The 18,121-nt window shown below is 40.4% G+C and overlaps 1 protein-coding gene across 4 annotated transcripts in view; it reads right to left on the bottom strand.

Moving 5' to 3' along the window:
- slit1 (slit guidance ligand 1) overlaps positions 1-18,121 on the bottom strand; it is a 95,551-nt gene that overhangs the window by 27,085 nt on the left and 50,345 nt on the right. For all 4 annotated transcript variants that reach the window (XM_023327595.1, XM_023327597.1, XM_023327596.1 and 1 more), the window contains exons 5-10: positions 15,245-15,316; positions 13,373-13,444; positions 12,233-12,304; positions 11,363-11,526; positions 5,088-5,235; positions 849-920 (exon numbers count right to left, since the gene is read on the bottom strand). In XM_023327595.1, the coding sequence (XP_023183363.1) occupies positions 849-920; positions 5,088-5,235; positions 11,363-11,526; positions 12,233-12,304; positions 13,373-13,444; positions 15,245-15,316 (600 nt within the window). The remainder of the gene's footprint in view (positions 1-848; positions 921-5,087; positions 5,236-11,362; positions 11,527-12,232; positions 12,305-13,372; positions 13,445-15,244; positions 15,317-18,121) is intronic.

Genomic DNA, 18,121 nt, shown 5'->3' with positions numbered 1-18,121 from the left:
TACGAAAAGTGTGATGTGCAAAACTGTTCAGCCCTCATGAGTCAGGTGAGCTCACAAAATTGGAAAAAGTTTAATGAGAATAAATACTTCAGCAACATAAACTGTCAAGGTTGTTTGGTTTGTCTCCTTTAGGACATAGCTAAAACACTATCAACTTAAATGTTCTCCATAATCCCTTTTCAGTTTGAACTGCAAAAACTTTCCTTTAACATTTCCCTGCACCTACAATAAAATTTGAGTCATTGCAGACTGTCTTTTGGACTTAATTCACCTGATCTCATCCTGTCTCCGTCCCTGGAGTTGAGCTGTAAAATCATGAAGAATCTTTAAACATAGGCAGAGAAACTCCTTGACCTTCCTCTTCCTCCATCTCCCCGCTGGTATGTAAGTCAGACCTCATGGTGTTGGAGGTTTGGCTGACTGGCTGACTGGCTGACTGGCTGGCGTTTGCTGGCAAGGTGACCGAACAGCTGGCTCAACCACCAGCTTGACATTGTTCACTCCCAGAGAGAGCAAGAGGTTTCAGCCCTCATTCAAGCTCTCCCTTCATCCCCTCTTCATCCCTCCAGCCGGGAACAGACAGAGTGGACAAAATGCTATCCAGGGGAATACCAGCAGGCAGCGATGGAAAATGAGACTTGCTATTATGAACATGTACGACTGAAGCTAGCGCCACCCCAAGCCTGAGAACAGGACTACGTTCTCAAGCTGCAGACTAAATAGAAAGATAGCATGGTCCTTGGAAATGGGATGAGAGGACGGCCAATTGTTGCTTCTTTTTCCAGCCACCAGAGTTTTGTTCCCATCTGTATTACTTAGCCCTGAGGGGAACGTTCTGCTGTACTTACATCCTGCGCAGTTTCTTGTAGGGAGAGAAGGTTCCAGGAGGAACAGACTTAATCCCGTTCTGCTCCAGGCGTCTGGGAGGGAGAAGAGAAGAGAGGTGACACAATTAGCTAACCACACAATAGCATTTTCTATGGCAACAGAGCTGAGTAATCACCTCTGACCCTTGGTGATTGGGCTGATTATATTAACGGAGATCTATTTCACAGTTGTAATAGGTCCAGGCACACTGGAGTCATAACATCCACAGAACCAATAAACATTCTCAACACTAAAGTGATGTGGAAAAGGACTGGAGGGGAAAAGGCTCAATCTTGCTTTTCGTGAGGGTGTTAAGGCCTTCAGCTATAAGACGTATTTCTTCCTGATTTAACATTTACAGTTTCCAGCACATATGAGCTCATGAAATCAATAATGATCTCACTTGTTCATGTGAACGCCGCTGCTATCCCTTGGGTGTTTGCAAAGTGTCCACTGAAATCTTTGCAGTGGGGTAAAATATTACCTCTTTGAGTTTGCTTTTTTTTTTTCCCTGTGTGAGCCCAGGAGAAGTTGACACTGACAGAATTTGACAAAGCTCACCATAAAACACCTGTCAGAGCTCAAAATTAATACACAGACAAACACACGCTTGGCCATCTAGAACAGAGCAGCAACAGGCTCTAATCAGCGTCAGATGGTCCCACAGAAACAGAATCTCCTATACCCCATTAGCATGGGCATGCATGTGTTGTTTCGGGCTGCTGCTCAGGACCCAACTGAGCCCCCCAGAACAAATCTCCACTGAAGCTGGCAGAGGGCTGTTTATCTGCAGGTCAGTTCACAGCTTTTAAAACTGTCCTTACTGGGGCTTAGAAGGGCCCAGAGGAAGCCAGCTGCAGGCCTGTCTGGCTTGTTCTAGCTCTGCGCCTTCCTGCAGGGGGAACTGGCTGCAGACCAGCAGCACATGGTCCTGTATGGGCTGCGGTGGCCCCACGGCCGCGAAGGCATCTAAACATCATTAGGCTGCTATTTGTCGCCACAGAAAAATGGGAAATATTCTTAAATCTTCTGTAAGTTTGGAAGCAGATTTAACCACCAGCTTCTTCAATATTCAATGTCTTGGCGCAGAAGCGTTTCCCCATGATTTAATTAGTCATTTCGGATTTAACTACATGCCTCCCAGGCCTCTTGGATTGTGTTTTGTTTATGTCTACTCATGGGGGGGTATATGTTTTGTTAGACTCTGGCCACAGTCATTTAGCAGTTCTGAGCTTCCAACATTTTTCAATCAGGACTCTTCCCCCCCTTCAAATGAGCGTCCCTCGCCTATGGAGTGATATGGGAGCGCAATTGGCATTCCTCGGATAACGGCGACTCGAGACCACAGATTCCTGCGGTGGACATGATCCCCTGTTCTGTTTTTGTCTGGCTGTCCCTGTATGAGTGGAGTGACAGCACTGTGGTTCCTCTGCCCTCAGCATGCGGCAGCATGCTGGACCAAGTGGCTTTAGCGCCTTCTCTCATCAACCAGTCTGTCTAACTGGTCCAAACCAGTCTGGCACTATGCACAAACGCGTTTCCGTGTCGGTGTACTTATGTCCCTCCATCCCATGGTATTCTGGGTGTGTTAACACATGGAACGCTGAATCCATTTGAGTCGCACATCCTGACTCAATGTTCTAGCTTTCCCATTGTTGCTCTTTGCTGATCGATGTGAGCAAGCGACTGAATCCTTGCAATCGACAAAGAAGTGCCTTTTTTTCATTTGTTAAAGGGGAAAACAAGGAACAATCTCCCAGAGTCGCCTGCAGAAGGAAAATCAATGGTTCCTGTCCAATTTGTCAGCCTGAACATGTGTGTGACTGCCTGTGAGTTGGTGTTTGTGTCAATCAAATCAATGCTCTTCATCCTTTTCATCAGGAACTGAGCAGGGTTTTCATTATAGGGAAACACATTACGCCTCCGGGTATTCAACTAGTGTGTGCAGGAGTCAGAAATGAATGCAGGACCACAGCAGTGCAGATAAAAGGCAGAGGGAAAGTTTTATGGCAGAGCTTGTCAGAGCAAACAGAGACTATGATGCATAATAATCCACTATGGTGGTGTTCAGATCTTGTTTCACGAGAAAAAGAATACAAAAAGCAGCTAGAAACCTCAGAGCCATAAACGCAACACTCATTAGGGTGGAGGTGCGTGGGGGGAGGGGGGTGATCGGAATTTCTTAGATTTATACATAATGAGAGCAGCATGCACGCGTCTTTTGTGTGTACGCGATTTTGTGAGAGGCTCATTAACAAGGCATTAGGCCAGCCTCGATACGCAGCAACCTGCCAGGCTGTAACTGAACTGATTTTATAATGAACTTCAAGCACAGATCAAACCTGCTGCACTGAGTTACTGAACCGACCCCCCTGACCACCCTCATGCTTTCCATTTCAATTCACTTTTACTGTGAATGCAGCTCCGTAAACTTGTCCTTAATGATTGAGCCGGATGGAAAAACAGCTGAAAAGATAGAGAAATTCACAGAGGAGAAAGTAAAGTAAAATAAAAAGCGTCCTGGGAATTCTGGCTCTAAGGTAAAGGTTCTGATGGACAGGACAGAAGGAATGCACATGATATAAGTGCTTGTCTTGAAAACATAAATCAGAATATTGAAAGGTTTATATGTAGGGCAGATTTAAGTACCAATTACATGCGAAGGGCTGGGAAAGTTTTAAAATGCCAGTGCTCATCTGCTGTGCAGAGAGCGCCCACCGTCTATAAAATGCATGCATGATAAATTCATCTTTCAACTGTCTCCCTGTTCTCCCATTAGAGATGCTCACTGGTCACTGTGCTCACAGAACACATTGGTACACGGTTTCTTGTAAAAGCTTCCTGATAAAAGCATTAAAATGATAGAATTGTGAAGTGGAAAGATATTTTACATTTCTTCTACAACAAAAATATATTTGTGGTTTGTCTGTACCATCAAGAGTGTGAAGGTGTTCTCAAGATGTTTGTAGCCTCTAACTAACTGCTTTTCAAGATGCCTTGTAGTTTAGCTGTATCCAGCTTCCCATCAACTCTGACCACATTACCTGGCCTTGCTGAAGAAAAGCATCTCTTCATTATGATGCTTCCACCAAGATGCTTCACTGTCAACACAGTTTGTTCATAGCATTTTGCACGAAGGCCCAACTGTTCAATTGTGTTCTCCTCTGATTACTGTTCTGATTAATGATCTACTTATCTTTGCCTGGCCTATCATTAGAGGTGAACGACTTTGGTCTGTTACATAAAAATCCAACAAAATGCATGAAATTTTGGGGGATTTAACCTGGCTAAATAGCCAAAAAGTACAAGGATAAGTAAATAAATATTTTATTGTACTTGAGAAGACCAAAACCATGGAATCTGGGATTTTTATGTTTTTTTGGCTTGTGGAACATTATAAAGGTTGAAACCAATTTCATGTGATCCTGGGAATCAAAATACAGACTTTATACCCTATAACACAATAAATATAGTGGCAAGGCATAGGTGGACTGCCTTTAGCATGGGAACCAACAGAGCTGTGAACATTTCATCTAAATGATCAAATTTAGCACACCAGTGCAGTAGAAATGGGTCAGGGTTGTTGGGGAACATGGGATCAGTGACTTTCACACTAACTGAGTATTTATAAACACACCCTCATGGGGAAGAAGAGACCTAGAAACTGCTCCTCAGAAGAACATGCAACATGCTGGCCGGATTCGTCCAGTACTTTAGCTTTTTAACACTGGCCATAAATCACAGTGTTGTGGGAGACTTCCACAATGCCAGTGGCATAAAATCTCTGATAAAGAGAGTAAAATGACTTATTTTAAAAGTTTAGTCATGCATTCCTGGGAATTACATTGCAGCATGTGGGCCGTGAAGAGTTAATGCCCAGACAGATGTAGGAGGACTGATAAACTGAAGGAGGGATGTTAGCAAAGGGCTCGAATGCGGTTCACAGCATTCTGAGCTGATAAGAGCATGTGGTCTCAGTCTAGAGTTTCTGAGTGAATATTTCTGTCCACACATGTGACTAATGTCTTGTCAACGTGCTGAAAAGCAAAACATTCAGAAATACCAGAGGTATATAAAACAATGCAGATTATCAGAGAACCAAGTTTTCTTTACTTTGGTAAACTTTGTGTGATCATAACATAGTGTGCAAATTTGGTCGCATAGTTTGAGGTGACAGGCAGTCACCCCAGGATATCAACAAAAACAGACATTTTGCTCACATTTCCGACATGCTGTCAGGCAGATTGGCTGGAATAGCAGTTAGACCTTTCCCTCTGCAGTCCACAATGTTGTTGCTGCAGGTGCACATGGCAGGACAGGAGCCTCCACCAGTGCTGCACGGCTGCAGGCCGGAAGACTCCTGATGACCTGTAGATGAAAAATAGGAAATGGGAGTTAAATGGAATCAAACGTTTTTCTGTTTTTGATTTTTGTGCGATTTAGTTACTTAAATCACAACTAAATTTTCTGGAAGTACAAAAAGGAAGAAAAAGTTCCCACAGCATTATGAAAGCTCCATTTCAATTTCCTGATGCCTTTTTAAACTATTTCCTCATTTGTACACACATTGATGTAATCTATTCTAAAAGAGCTTCCTTCATCTGCCTAATGAAGATTTCTCCAAGAATAAAGTTTATTCATATAAAAATGCTTGGCTCATTTTGGAAGGTTGTTCCAGTTAGAGCAAAATGTCATATGAATAGATGGTTTAAAACCATTTTACAAAAAAAACAAAAAAAACTGAATATGTGGGGGATGTCATTGTGTCCGGTCGCTGAAAATACTCCCAACAAATCTAGTGCAAACAATTTCACAGTTTAGATGGGAGGATAATTATTAGTCAGGTACATAAATCTGAGAGCCATTATGGTAAGGAAATCATAAGAAGACCTTTCAAAAAATTTCCAGAAGTAAAGTGGAGGACACAGCAAGGAGTAAGATACTTTGGTCAGTTGAGATCAGCTTTTTGATTCTTTGCAAACATTGTGTGACACATGCTCACAGTAAAATATGGCAATAGCAGTATCATGATGAGGGAATGAAATTCTTTAGCAAGGCTGGTTAAACCTGAAGAGAAGATTTTGGAGCTTGATTAAAAGAAGCAATCCTGGAAAAGGCTGCAGAATTTGGAGACTGGGGTTCACCTGCTAAAGTCCTTAAACCAGTTGTGAATCGCGTTGACTTGAGAACTGAGGTTCACAATCAGTTTAACTGTTTTTCTAAGAGTAATGTGATATTTTGGTCCACAGAAAGACCTTCAGCTGTAATTGCAATCAAAGTGGGTTCTCTAAAGTGTTCGTCCAGGAGAGCTGAATGCAAACACATGCCACACTTATAAACAAAAAAAGTTTTCAAAGCTATTTGTTTTCCTTCTACAATTATGCACTTCTTTCTGCTGGTCTATCACAGAACATACCAGAGAAATCCATTTCAGTTCATGGACGTTGTATAAAAAAAACTATGAAAATAAAAAATGTATGTAAGGCACTCTACATTTATTGTTTATATTTATGCTATAGTTCTTTTCACTCATACTCCCAAAATCACTAATCAAAGTTCAAAGTTCAAGTAGAGCTCTTTGTGACCAGAATAGATTGATATCTTAACTGAGTATGTTATTTTAAATGGTAAAAATAATAGACAGACTTACAGAATGAAATCTACTGTTATAGGATAATATAAACACTTTTTACTCCAACATTTTTTCAAGCTTGCCATGTTTTCTAGTCTTCAGCTTTTTGTGCTCTTCTAGCTGAATTGCAAATATGCAAATGCATATTTCAACTACTCCCTGACATGGACAAAAGCAAATGAAACATGCTATGTTTGACTTCATTTCAAAGTGGCAAAATCCTACTGAATCAGTGGGAAATAAACTAGGTTATATATCAAAGAGGTGTGAAGTTGGAGTGACAAGTGAAGGCCTCCCAATAATATCCATTGATCTCGTCTCAAAATCTTTCTCGAGAGTCTGTCTTCTCCTCCACGAGGAACTGATGCCGTTCTGCACATTCAGCTTTTTCACAACCCCCACCAACTTCCATGTGTTCAAAAACACTTCAACTTTTTCATTTGCATACAGAGCACACAGCTCATCACGTTGTCTCTCCAGATACCTGTTCAAATAGCTACTGTAATGTCAACGGTGCGGTGAAGAACGGCAGTCTGCGTTGCCAGAGTGTCATTTTCAGCTGTGAGTGCACTGAATGTGAACATAAAAGTCTAACCCAGATAAAATAAATAAAACAGACTTTTAAATGGCCTAATTTACACAGCATTACTAATCTGTGTTTCATACCATAAATATTTAATTTGCTTCCTATCTATCACTTGGCTGGTGTCGGAAAGTGTTGCTGAGAGCAAAATGATTGAGGGATTTACAGATGATAAATGGTGAAATATGTCAAAAGTCAGTGAAAGAAAAAAACGATAAGGCCAAAAATGTGCTCTCCAAACACAGAAACATTATAAAATCCCATGAAAGTACTTATTCCCCCCACTGGACCAGTACGTTGATGAGCAGTTTATGATCAGACATCATCCATCAGGTAAATCCTAACAACTGCCAGACAAATGAATCAGGTGGGAGGGAAAAAAAGCATCTCTAGACTGTGAATCAACAGAGGAAGATGTGATCTGAGGATGCGTGATCTGGGATGGCAAAGGTTTGACAGATCTAGGATCGGATGTCTGGCAGAGGAAAACCTCCTTTCTTATCTAACATGGCATATCTGACAGGCCTGGGATCAGGGAGAGTGCAGAGCACAGCTGGAGCAGCCTTGACAATGACAGCTCACTGACAGGTATACCAGAGCCGAGACTGTTTCATGTTCGCTCCTCCCTGATTTTCTTACTGCCGTTTCCACATTATTTAATTCTTTCCCCTCTACCCATGTCCTGTTTTCTCTATTTTTAATCAGTTGTTTTTTTTACCATCTAGGTTCCCTTTCCATCATTTCCTTCCTCACTCTGTTTAGCCACCCGATTTCCCATCTCTCTCCTAGAGCACTTTTTCACCTTTTATCCATTTCCACAGGAGTCTATACATTTAACTTACTATGCCTCATTTTCCCCATCATTTTCAAATATTATCACTTCCTTATTACCATCTGTTTCGTCTCACTCTTTTTTAGCGGGTCATTTCTTCTCCATTTCCTTCAGAAGAACCTTGAAATGATTTATTACCAACTGCTCAATTCAAACATAACATTTTTATTTCTTTTATTATTACCCTGGAGCAACAGCCATCCATTTTCTGTCATATAGCCTTAACATGAGCTTTTCATTTCTGGTTGCTGTTTTAAAATAACAAAGACCTGCTTTACAGTGACTGCTGTCTAACAAATCTGGTGGAACATAGTCATAAACCTACACCTACGCCAAAGAGGTTGGTCTGAGTGTGTAAGAAACTGTTGATGTGCTATCAAGAAGCAGCAACTCACACAAGATTGACCAACAACAAACTGTGGAAAACCTTGACTGATCTTTTGAGTCAGAAATGGGTGAAAACATCATGTAAGCATGGATCCATCCTGACTAAAGGTATGTGGCAGAATATTGTTTTGCACACTTTTGGTCTTTTCTTACCAATTAAACATAGTTTTAGCACCAGGGCCTACTGGAGTATTGGTGCTTACCATGTCTATCCATGTGTGACCACATCTGGATCGCTCCTTCTAACAGAATGACGTCACAAAGCTCAAAATTATATCAAATTGGTTCCTTAGCCTGACAGTGAGCATACTGTATGACCTACATGGTGAAAAGATCTCAATTCAGCAGAGCGCCTTTGGTTAAGATTCACATCATAGAGCTGCACTGAACCAATCTCCAACAACTTTGTGATGCCAACATTGTTAAATTCTCTGCAAATAATGACTTCTCACCTTAAAAAACTGTTTGTAAGGGTGCGGTAATTTAGTCTTTTAAATGTTTGGGCTCTCAAAAGGATCTGTAATCAACTAAAATTAGAATCGGCTGTTCAAATATTAAAATATATAATATAAAAGCACAGATTGGAAAATGGTCAAAAAATTCCTAGTGATGCATCTCTAATTACATAAAATATTTTTGGTCAGCAGCAGGAGAGCAAGGATAACTGCATTTGATCCCACAAAGTAAATGAGCTCCTCTAAATGTCAGTCTACCTCCAAGATGTTTTTACTGCAAGTTTTATTTTTAAACCCGATTTCTGACCTTGATTTAGTGCTTTGAAAATCTGCTCCCACAGCCGCCATAAATATTAGAATAATGCTCAAATCTGCCAGAGACGCTCAGTGCATTTTTTCCCCATGATTTAAGCCTTTGTGCTGCAAACTTTAACAGGATTTTATAGATTACTGATTTTTATTTATCAGGTCTAATATTTTTCCTAAACTTTTAAATGGCACACTACACATTACTGTCAATGTGAATTTACTAGGCAGTGATGCTCTCCAGCACAGAGACAGAGGGCGGATTACGTTGCTCTGACTACGGGAGGATTTCATCATTTTTATTTTTACATCAAGGAATAAAGCAGCACACCCACATTTTCATTCTCCCACCTCATGCCTCTCCTCTCCCTCATTTTCCTCTTTTCCTTGTTATATGGCGCCACCCTGCCCCAAATCCCCCGCAGGTGGCCTCGACTGGTCACAGCTTTGACTAAAGACACGCACAAACACATACTGTTGCAAAAAAATAAAAATACAAAGTGTGTGCCAGCGAGTCGGTCTCTAATGAGTCCGTCAGTGGGAGTTCAACTTCTGGTCACAATTTGGGAAAAAAATATAAATAAATAAAAGAATGAAAGAATGTGTTTGGCTGAGTATTTATCTGCAAAGACGCATATTGTTGCACTTTTATATCAAAATGTATTGAACTAAGTGTTTTGTCTAGATTCGAAGGGAAAGCTTAAAGAAAATCTTTCATCCCTGGGTGATCGACCACCTGTATGTGTGTATATGAAGTACAGCTGTCCATTATGTAAAACCTGAAGTTTCTGTATCTATATCTCACTATTAACCAAAATTTTCAAGTTCCAACTTTTCTATCTGGAATGGTTACACTCCCACGCTTTGAGTCTCTTTCCCTGGACGATGAATAGTTAATGATCTGTGTTGTCACGCTGTATGACTGCGTAAAAATCACAACCCATGGAGAGACAGGAACACACACACACACACTATGAGTGTACACACACAGAGGTACACTCCCCCAGAAACACCCCCTCATGCAGACCCCTTGCAGCTGGCGTTACAAATGAGAAGGCCGAGTGGGGAGTGGAGGTTCTCATGGTGTTTTGCCATTGTTCAGATATGATAAAGCAAAATCACATCATAGTGCTCCTACATGTGCATGATCTCTTTCACGTTTCAAGGAGGATACAAAGACTACAGAGCCATGCAAATCATAAAAAGTAAATCCTTCAATAAATCTTTGAGTGGCCAGAAAAAAAAGGGAGAGCCAATGAGTGTGGGCAGTCTGGGCTCCAGCTGTGTGGGCATTTTCCTAACACTGCTGCCAGCTCGGTGGGGTGCAGAAGCCTGGACTAGCAGAGAGCTGTGAGGCTGTCCTGGTGCTGAGCGACTGTCAGGTGGCTGCCAGGTGAATACACACTCACATAAAAACACAGGGTAGAGGAGGTAAATAGAAAACAGATGATATTTTAAGATACTGTTTTGTCATGGATAATCTGAAGTACACATCAGTCACATGAGAGGCTGATAAACTTACTTTACTTTCAATTAAATAAAATAATGTTCAGAGAAAGTATTTATATCCCTTTTTCACTTCACAACTACAAACTTAAATTTAGTCAAAAGGGTTTTTTATGTGACGGAGCAACATAAAGTAGGGCATAACTGTGAAAACAAAGGAAAACGATAGTTGGTGTTCAAAACGCAGCTCAATTTCCAGTAAGACTGGAAAACATTAAGACTTTAGCATGTGGTTGGAATGGTCAGGGTAACAAGCAGAGGTATGATCAGTGATACCAAAACTCCCATCATGCCAGAGCACCTTCCTCCGCGTAATCGCTGTGTCTCCTACATGGTTGTAGCAAACTGCAAATTAGGATCTTTAACAATGTTTTTTCCTTCTAACTCTTCAATAAACACCAGACTAACAGTCACCCCATCAATAGACTCTCAGTATCTGAGGCTCCTGCCGAGTTACCATGGATCCCTTGGCTTCCTCTCTGATTAGCTCTCTCCTTGCTTACTATTTCTGTTCATGTGCAGCATCGTGTCTGTACTATACATACATTTGTGTATGAAGATAAAAGACTGTAGCAATTAGAGAGATGCTTAAAGCTCAGTGTTTTGGTTGAAACAGCAAAAAAACAACAAGATTACCCTTTTAAGCTTTTACAATAAGTTGTGTTGCAAAAACATTCATTGCCGGTAATATTTTTCATATTTGTCACTCTACAACCTGAACATTTCAATCTATTTCATTAGGCTTTTATTTCAAAATAAATCCACAGGTGAAGAATAAAACTTTGCTGTCTTACCTGAGCACGTGAATTCATGTTTCTGGACCTCTGCCACATTGAGTCCTCTGAGTTCTGGGGGTGAAGCACACTGGGTGAACAGGCCAATCGTAGGCCTCTGCCTGAGCCACTGGGACAGCCAGGCCAGGTGACAATCGCAGTTTAAGTTGTTGGAATGAAGTCGGCTGTAATACAAAAAAAAACAAACAAAAAAACCCAATTCAAAATTATGATCAGTTAACATTTTTCATCACTGGCAGAAGCATAAAATGTCTGTTCTTTTCCACAAGTCATCACTTCCAGTCGCTTTGGGGCAAACACTCTAAATGATATGCTATGTGGACAATTATAAATGGCCCATTCTAAAAAAGGCGACATTTCTAAATCCAATGCTCCAAACACCGCATTCTTCCAAAGCAGCGCCTCTCCACAATAACTCTCACTGCGATGTGGTGGTGTACGAAGGCTAACTCGTGAACCCACATGCGCAGAAACAGAAATCCCTAAAATGTTACCCCACTGGGAGTGAAGCAGACCACAACGTCACCGCAAGGGCAGCAGAGTCATGGCTAGGAATAATTGTCTTAATTCAAGAATAATTTCAGATTTGGTAATCGCGGCACACAATAAGCTATTTGTGTCTGTCCAGGCCTGTTTTTGTCTTGACATGAATCACATAATGGCTTCTGGCTTTGCTAAACTCATTATTCTGTGCCGTTCAGTGGTTTTGGCAGAGAGCACTGCTTGGAATGACAGAGCTGTCAACCCCCACAGAGATTACATTCTGATTTTCTCTTCTTTGTCTGGATGTAGACGTGTAGATTATAATTATAGCTTAAATAATTCCTAAAAAAAGAAAGAGATCATTCAAGTGGAACATTTGTGACTTACAAAGTTCGGAGTTTGGGCATGTGGTTGAAGCTGGAGACAGGAATGCTGCTGATGTTGTTGTTGTTCAACGTACTGCGGAAAGAAAGGAGCAAAACAGTTTGATTGTCGGTAGAGTTGTTAAGACAAGTTTTCTCTTTTACATCTCATTAGATCTATGTCTAGTCCACTTTTTTTGTCTTTCTGGGCCCCACTGGGAATATACCACCTCATTTCACACAGATGGGAAGCCCTTGCACCTCCCACACACACACATGCACGCCTGCATGCAAATATGCACACACTCTTACGAGTCTGATCACAAGCGTTATAAAGGTAGCATGCACACACACACACACACACACACACACTCGCCCGCTCACATCCACACACATCCCTATAGAACCTGGGGCATCAGCTGCAGAGAGAGAACCGGGTCATTTCAATCTGCCTAATAACCTTTTGCTATTTTTCAACCATCTCCTCCTGTCAACACCCGCTGTTCTCCTCCCCCCCTACACAAATCCATCTGAATGACCCTCTCTGACCTTTTACACCATCATCAAAACACTATCAATACTTTAATTAAGGCATGCAAGCAGCTTCCTGTATTTCTTCTTCTTATACTACCTCCTTAATCCCACACAGCTGTCTTTCAACATCAGAATAAAAAGCTGTCAAAGCGCTGTTGTTCCCCCCTTTCACTGTTGGTTCACATTGTTTAAGAAGGAGATCCCAACAGAGGCTTGTAATTACACTTTGTTTTAAAGGAGATGATTAACTAGATGTTGAAGATCAGCACGGACTGCTAACCTGGGTTTGTCTTTTGAACATGCCGATAGGAGGAGACTCCCCCGCCCCCCTTCGTCAGATGGCATGCTCAGGGCTAGATGGGCCGTTGGTGGAGGTGGGGCAGTGGGTGGGTTACTGGGTGTTAATGTGATGGAGTAGAACCCTGCTGTCAGCTGTGACTAAATGGAGCTTTATGTCGCAAACCCCCTTTATAAAGCCCGCAGGGGGCATTTTGGAATATTATGCGAGGCCTGTGCCATACGTATTAGTCGCGGTAATTAGCAAGACACAAAAATGTCTTAATTCAACTAAGTGCTTTAATAGGATAAGGCAGCGTTAAGCTAGGCAAATAGCATCAGATCAGGGACTTACAGTACTTCCAGGCCTCTCAGAGCTCTGAAGGCTCCATCCTCGACGCAGCTGATGTGGTTTTTATCCAGCTGCCTGTGGTGGAGAAACACAGAAGAGACACAATCTTTGCATGTCCCCACAGAGTACTTGTAATCATTGATACAGTAAGTTGTGCTCTAATGCACTATAGCTAATCAATACAGGTTCAGTCATCTCAGCTCATGCAATCCCCCAGAGGAGCGGACGTGAACGTTAACGACTGTTTATGCACATCGATGCAAGTCATAAATCCATGTGAGCGCCTGTGTTTGTGCATAAACAGCATCAAAGATGTAAATCACAGCCGTTGTTGGGGAAGCAGTGAGTGGACTCAATCACTGAGACCTAGTCCACTGAATATGCATGGCCACACCAGCAACCAGGCAATGCTTTATTCTCTTGATAGGCCATTAGGCTGACCAGATAAAATGTTAACACTCTGCAATTAAACTAAGTGAGATGTGAACTGGGAGCACATATTTTCAGCTCACTTACTAGTAATTTAATTTGATGGATTTATTCAGTACTTTACCGTCACTGGTGTCAAGATCTTTCAATAATTAGTGCATGCAGGGTAATTAATCTGTCAGTCATTAGTTAAACAGCCATACAATTTAAGATATTTGATAACATTCAGTTGAAGCTATACACTTGTAGTACAAATTCATACTACATGTGTGTACATAGAAAGACACATAAGCTATTTTTCCACAAAAATGATTTATATTTCCAAAATGCCAACAAAAAAAACAAAAAAATATTATCTTTTGTTATAAATTGTGCTAATCACACCCAGGTCAGAAGCAAAAGACCATGTGAGAGAAGCTGGCTGATATTGGTAAGAGTGTATCATTATCCAATAACTATTGTACTGACACTGTATGTGCTGTAAGGCCATTCAGTGAAGAAGAAACCATTACTCAACAAACAACATAAAATAAGATTACAGTTTGCAGAGGCATTCATGGAAAACAACTGTAGTTTCTGAAGAAATATCCTGTGTTCGGATGAAACAAAATAGGGATCAGTCTTAATAACTGTTGTCATATATGACGGAAAAAGTGATTGGCTTGCAAGCTTGAGAACACCATGCAAACTCTAAAGTAAGAGTGTGGCAGCATCATGTGTGGTTGTTTGGCTGCAGGAGGAACTGCTTCTATTTACACAAAACTGTCAGCATCATGAGGTAAAAACATGTGGACTCTCAAGATATCAACAAGGAAGTTAAAGCTTTTGACCAAGTGAGACTTTTAATTTGATGGTTACTTTAAGCATACCACCAAATCAACCAGGTTTAAGTAGAAAATTAATGTTTTGGAGAGACCAACACAGAGTCCAATAGAAAAGACTTACAAAGGTGTGTGTGTGTGAGCGCAAGGCAGTACACAAACCCAACACTAAGGACATGTATTTGAACTCCTGAATTTGAAGTTTGCTCAATAGTATGGCATTAAGCAAATAATATTAATTTTAGTAATACCAGTGTTATAATATCCTAATATTATATTCGGAACACTATATCAGCTGAATTTTTCATGCTCCTTTGCTGTAAATATATATCCACCCCCCAACAATGTAAGCCTATGTGATCCATCATAATCCTCCTATCAATATCATTTCCAGCCCTTTGCTAAAAAAAAACATATATATTCCCATAAAAAAGTGATGCAAGTCCAGCATATTATCAGTCAACAAAAGCTCTTGAGATTAAATTATGTTTCTTATGTGTCTTAAAATGTAATCTTTTGTTTTGGTGAATGACGGTGTGGTTATTCAATCGGTGAATTAACTTGCATGTTGAACATACAAAAATAATTGTTAATTTAAAAAGAAATAAACACCTCTAGTACTCACAGGTTTTTGATGTCTGTAGCTCCTCTGAATGCTTTTCGGGGGATAGATTGGATGAAGTTCTCACTGAGATCACTGTGAAAAAACACAACAACAACAAAAAAAAACGGGTATATTTAATGCCTACATTAAAGGTTTGCCTCATGTGGTTCCTGAAGTCCAACAGAATGAGGCTACAATGTTTTTACAACTTGTTGTGCGAAAGTTCCTCTTGTGTGTTTTTAACCGAGCGTCTCAACAAACCACTTTTACTCTCTGAATAGCATTCTCCAGCTTTAAACTCCATCATCAGTGAGGTACTGAAAGCTAAGTGCAACATTTTCTCCCCCACGGTGTGCATAACTACCCCGTGGTGTGGTCTCTGCACGCAGACCTCTGCTCACACTGGAGGGGTATTTTATGGTGGTTGTGTTATTCAGTCTTCCTCCATGTTATGATATGTTTAAGCTGGATGTAGTTTGAGGCTTAATGTCTGCCTGCACACAGACTAAACAGAGACAACAGGGCAGTGGCCTGTGCGGGGCTTTTTCAAGGTCCAGTAGGATGAACTTTTCAGGACACAGAGCCAACCATATTTTTCAAGTGAGTTGGTGTGTTTTTATGTCCTTAACATCAGGTAGAGGCCAAGAATTTGAAAAGAATTATGTAGCGAAAAAAAAGGAAAACAAAAGAAGAGAGATGGAAATTCAAGCCAATATGTGTTTAACAAACTGATTCTTTTGTCTGTCTCACACATACATTGCAATGCTGTCGGAGAGGCTCCTGCCCCGACGAAGGTTCTCCCACAGATCCAAAACACTTCTGGTCACCCACAGAGAAACTACAGCCCAGCCCCAGAATCTGTGTAACCACAACATACCACTATTATAAATATAACTTTGTTAATTCCCACCAACTGTTCATGAGCACCACAGGGTACGACGTTATGGCACAATAACATTCTGCCCCCGCCGTCTGTGAGTCAGGCATTATTTCAATGGGACTCACAACAGGGAGTTAAACCCTACCACAGCAGCGTGGTTGAGTGATGTACCTAGTAAATGAAACGTTTTGTATGTATAGCACCACACAAGTTATAAAAAAGAACCAAAAATTAAACTGGAATCTGTTTTAAATTTAAGAAGAAAATTGCTGAAACTAAGCCCCATTTTGAATATGAATTATTTAAAAAAATTATAGTTATTAAAGAAAACAATATAGATATTTAATTGTAAATACAATATATAAGACATTTTCGCACTTAAACAGAACAAAGTCAATTGACCAAAGTGCTAAATATGTAAATGCAACATAGGACTGTACAAACTATTTATTCTCAATGTACAAGATATTATTATTCCATTGCAAACCATCACAAAAATATATTTCTGTTCTTATCAGATCTGTTTTTAATGAGTAGGAAGTTAATATGATGTTTTAAATGTAAAGAGAACTTAGCTGTTGTACAGAATCAACTGATTTTAAAATATCAACTCTCAATTTTGTAGTAATTTTGCCTCTTTTTAAATAGTAACAGTTTTTTAGTAACTGCCCTCAGACATGTGTAGCATGATCTCCCCTGTGTTTCTAATCTAAATAATTATGACATCTGACAGGAAGCCTTGGAAAAATAATGATGTTTATTTGATGTTCTTATATTAGAGTTATCAAAAAATCAAAGATCAGAAATTGGCCACCAAATTTTAATTAATTCATGTCTAGTTATTGCACAGTGACTGACTTTGTTTTCAAGCAGTCCTCTACGATTTGCCCCAAGTGCAAACACTGTTCATGTTAAAGCTTTGGATTAGGAAAGTATTCCTTGGTTTTTCTTCTTTGCTGTTTGGTTTTGTTTTAGCAAAGGCAATGATGAAAGTTGAATTATTCTGGTTCAATGCTTTCAGTATTGTTGCCTAACAAAGCTGTGGGAAAGCGTATACTCTACATGCTTTTAAACTCTGTTTTAAATTATAAGGATGCCCTTCTTCTCTCTTTTCGCAAACAACTGTTAGTGCTCATGTTTTCTGATTCAGTGAAATTAATATTGACAATGACCTCCCGGATGTCTCCATTTTTTTTTGTTTGCATGAAGACTTCTGTTATTTAAATGGCCAAAAGAAAACACTGGTGAAATGCCAGATGCCATGGTTGGTACATGCATAAAGAATCCCGAGAGAGAAGACGAGGCAAGGATGAGACACTGTGATGCAAGGCAGGACAGGAAGGCTCTGATCATATGAATACAATACTATGTGTGTAAGTAGTAAAAAAATGAAAGCTCTTGGGTGGACTCCACACACTAAAAACCCATAATCCTGTTAGTACGCTCTAATAGGATTGGCAGGAGTGATCTATACACTCCCATTTATGGTGCTATTTGATTGGATTTGGAGCTCAGGTCGCAGGAGGTCACTTTAAAAATGTAAGTCTGACCAACAACAAAATAAAGGATATAGGCATGATTAAATTTCTGTATGTTTCATGCCAGAATACCTGCCTATTTTTTCTTTCCCCCTAATACCGTCTGTTACATCAAACAGCAGAATCATTGTGGTCTTGGTTTAGTTTCTGCAGTCTGTTCTGCGTCTCTAAAGAATTCAACACCGGCTTCTCCTCCTCCAGAAGCCAGAGCAAAATTAAATTTAGTAAAAGAACGTTTCTGCATTTACACATTCTTAAAATGGCAAACAGAACATTTCTGTGGGAGACCATCATGCTGTATTTTACATACTCTGTGGTATCCTTAGCTGTTATTTTCTAAGCACAGCCCCAGCAGTGTGTCGGCTTTGAGATTTCTGACATTGCGGATTAGTTAGAAAGCTGATTTTGAGTGAAGCACTTATCCCTTCGAAATCAGACACAACTATAAGAGAACACTAACCACAAACAGGCATATTTGGC

The sequence above is a fragment of the Xiphophorus maculatus genome, chromosome 22 (assembly GCF_002775205.1).
Source record: "Xiphophorus maculatus strain JP 163 A chromosome 22, X_maculatus-5.0-male, whole genome shotgun sequence".
In the NCBI taxonomy this organism is placed as follows: domain Eukaryota; kingdom Metazoa; phylum Chordata; class Actinopteri; order Cyprinodontiformes; family Poeciliidae; genus Xiphophorus; species Xiphophorus maculatus.
This window is presented reverse-complemented; position numbering and strand designations above follow the sequence as displayed.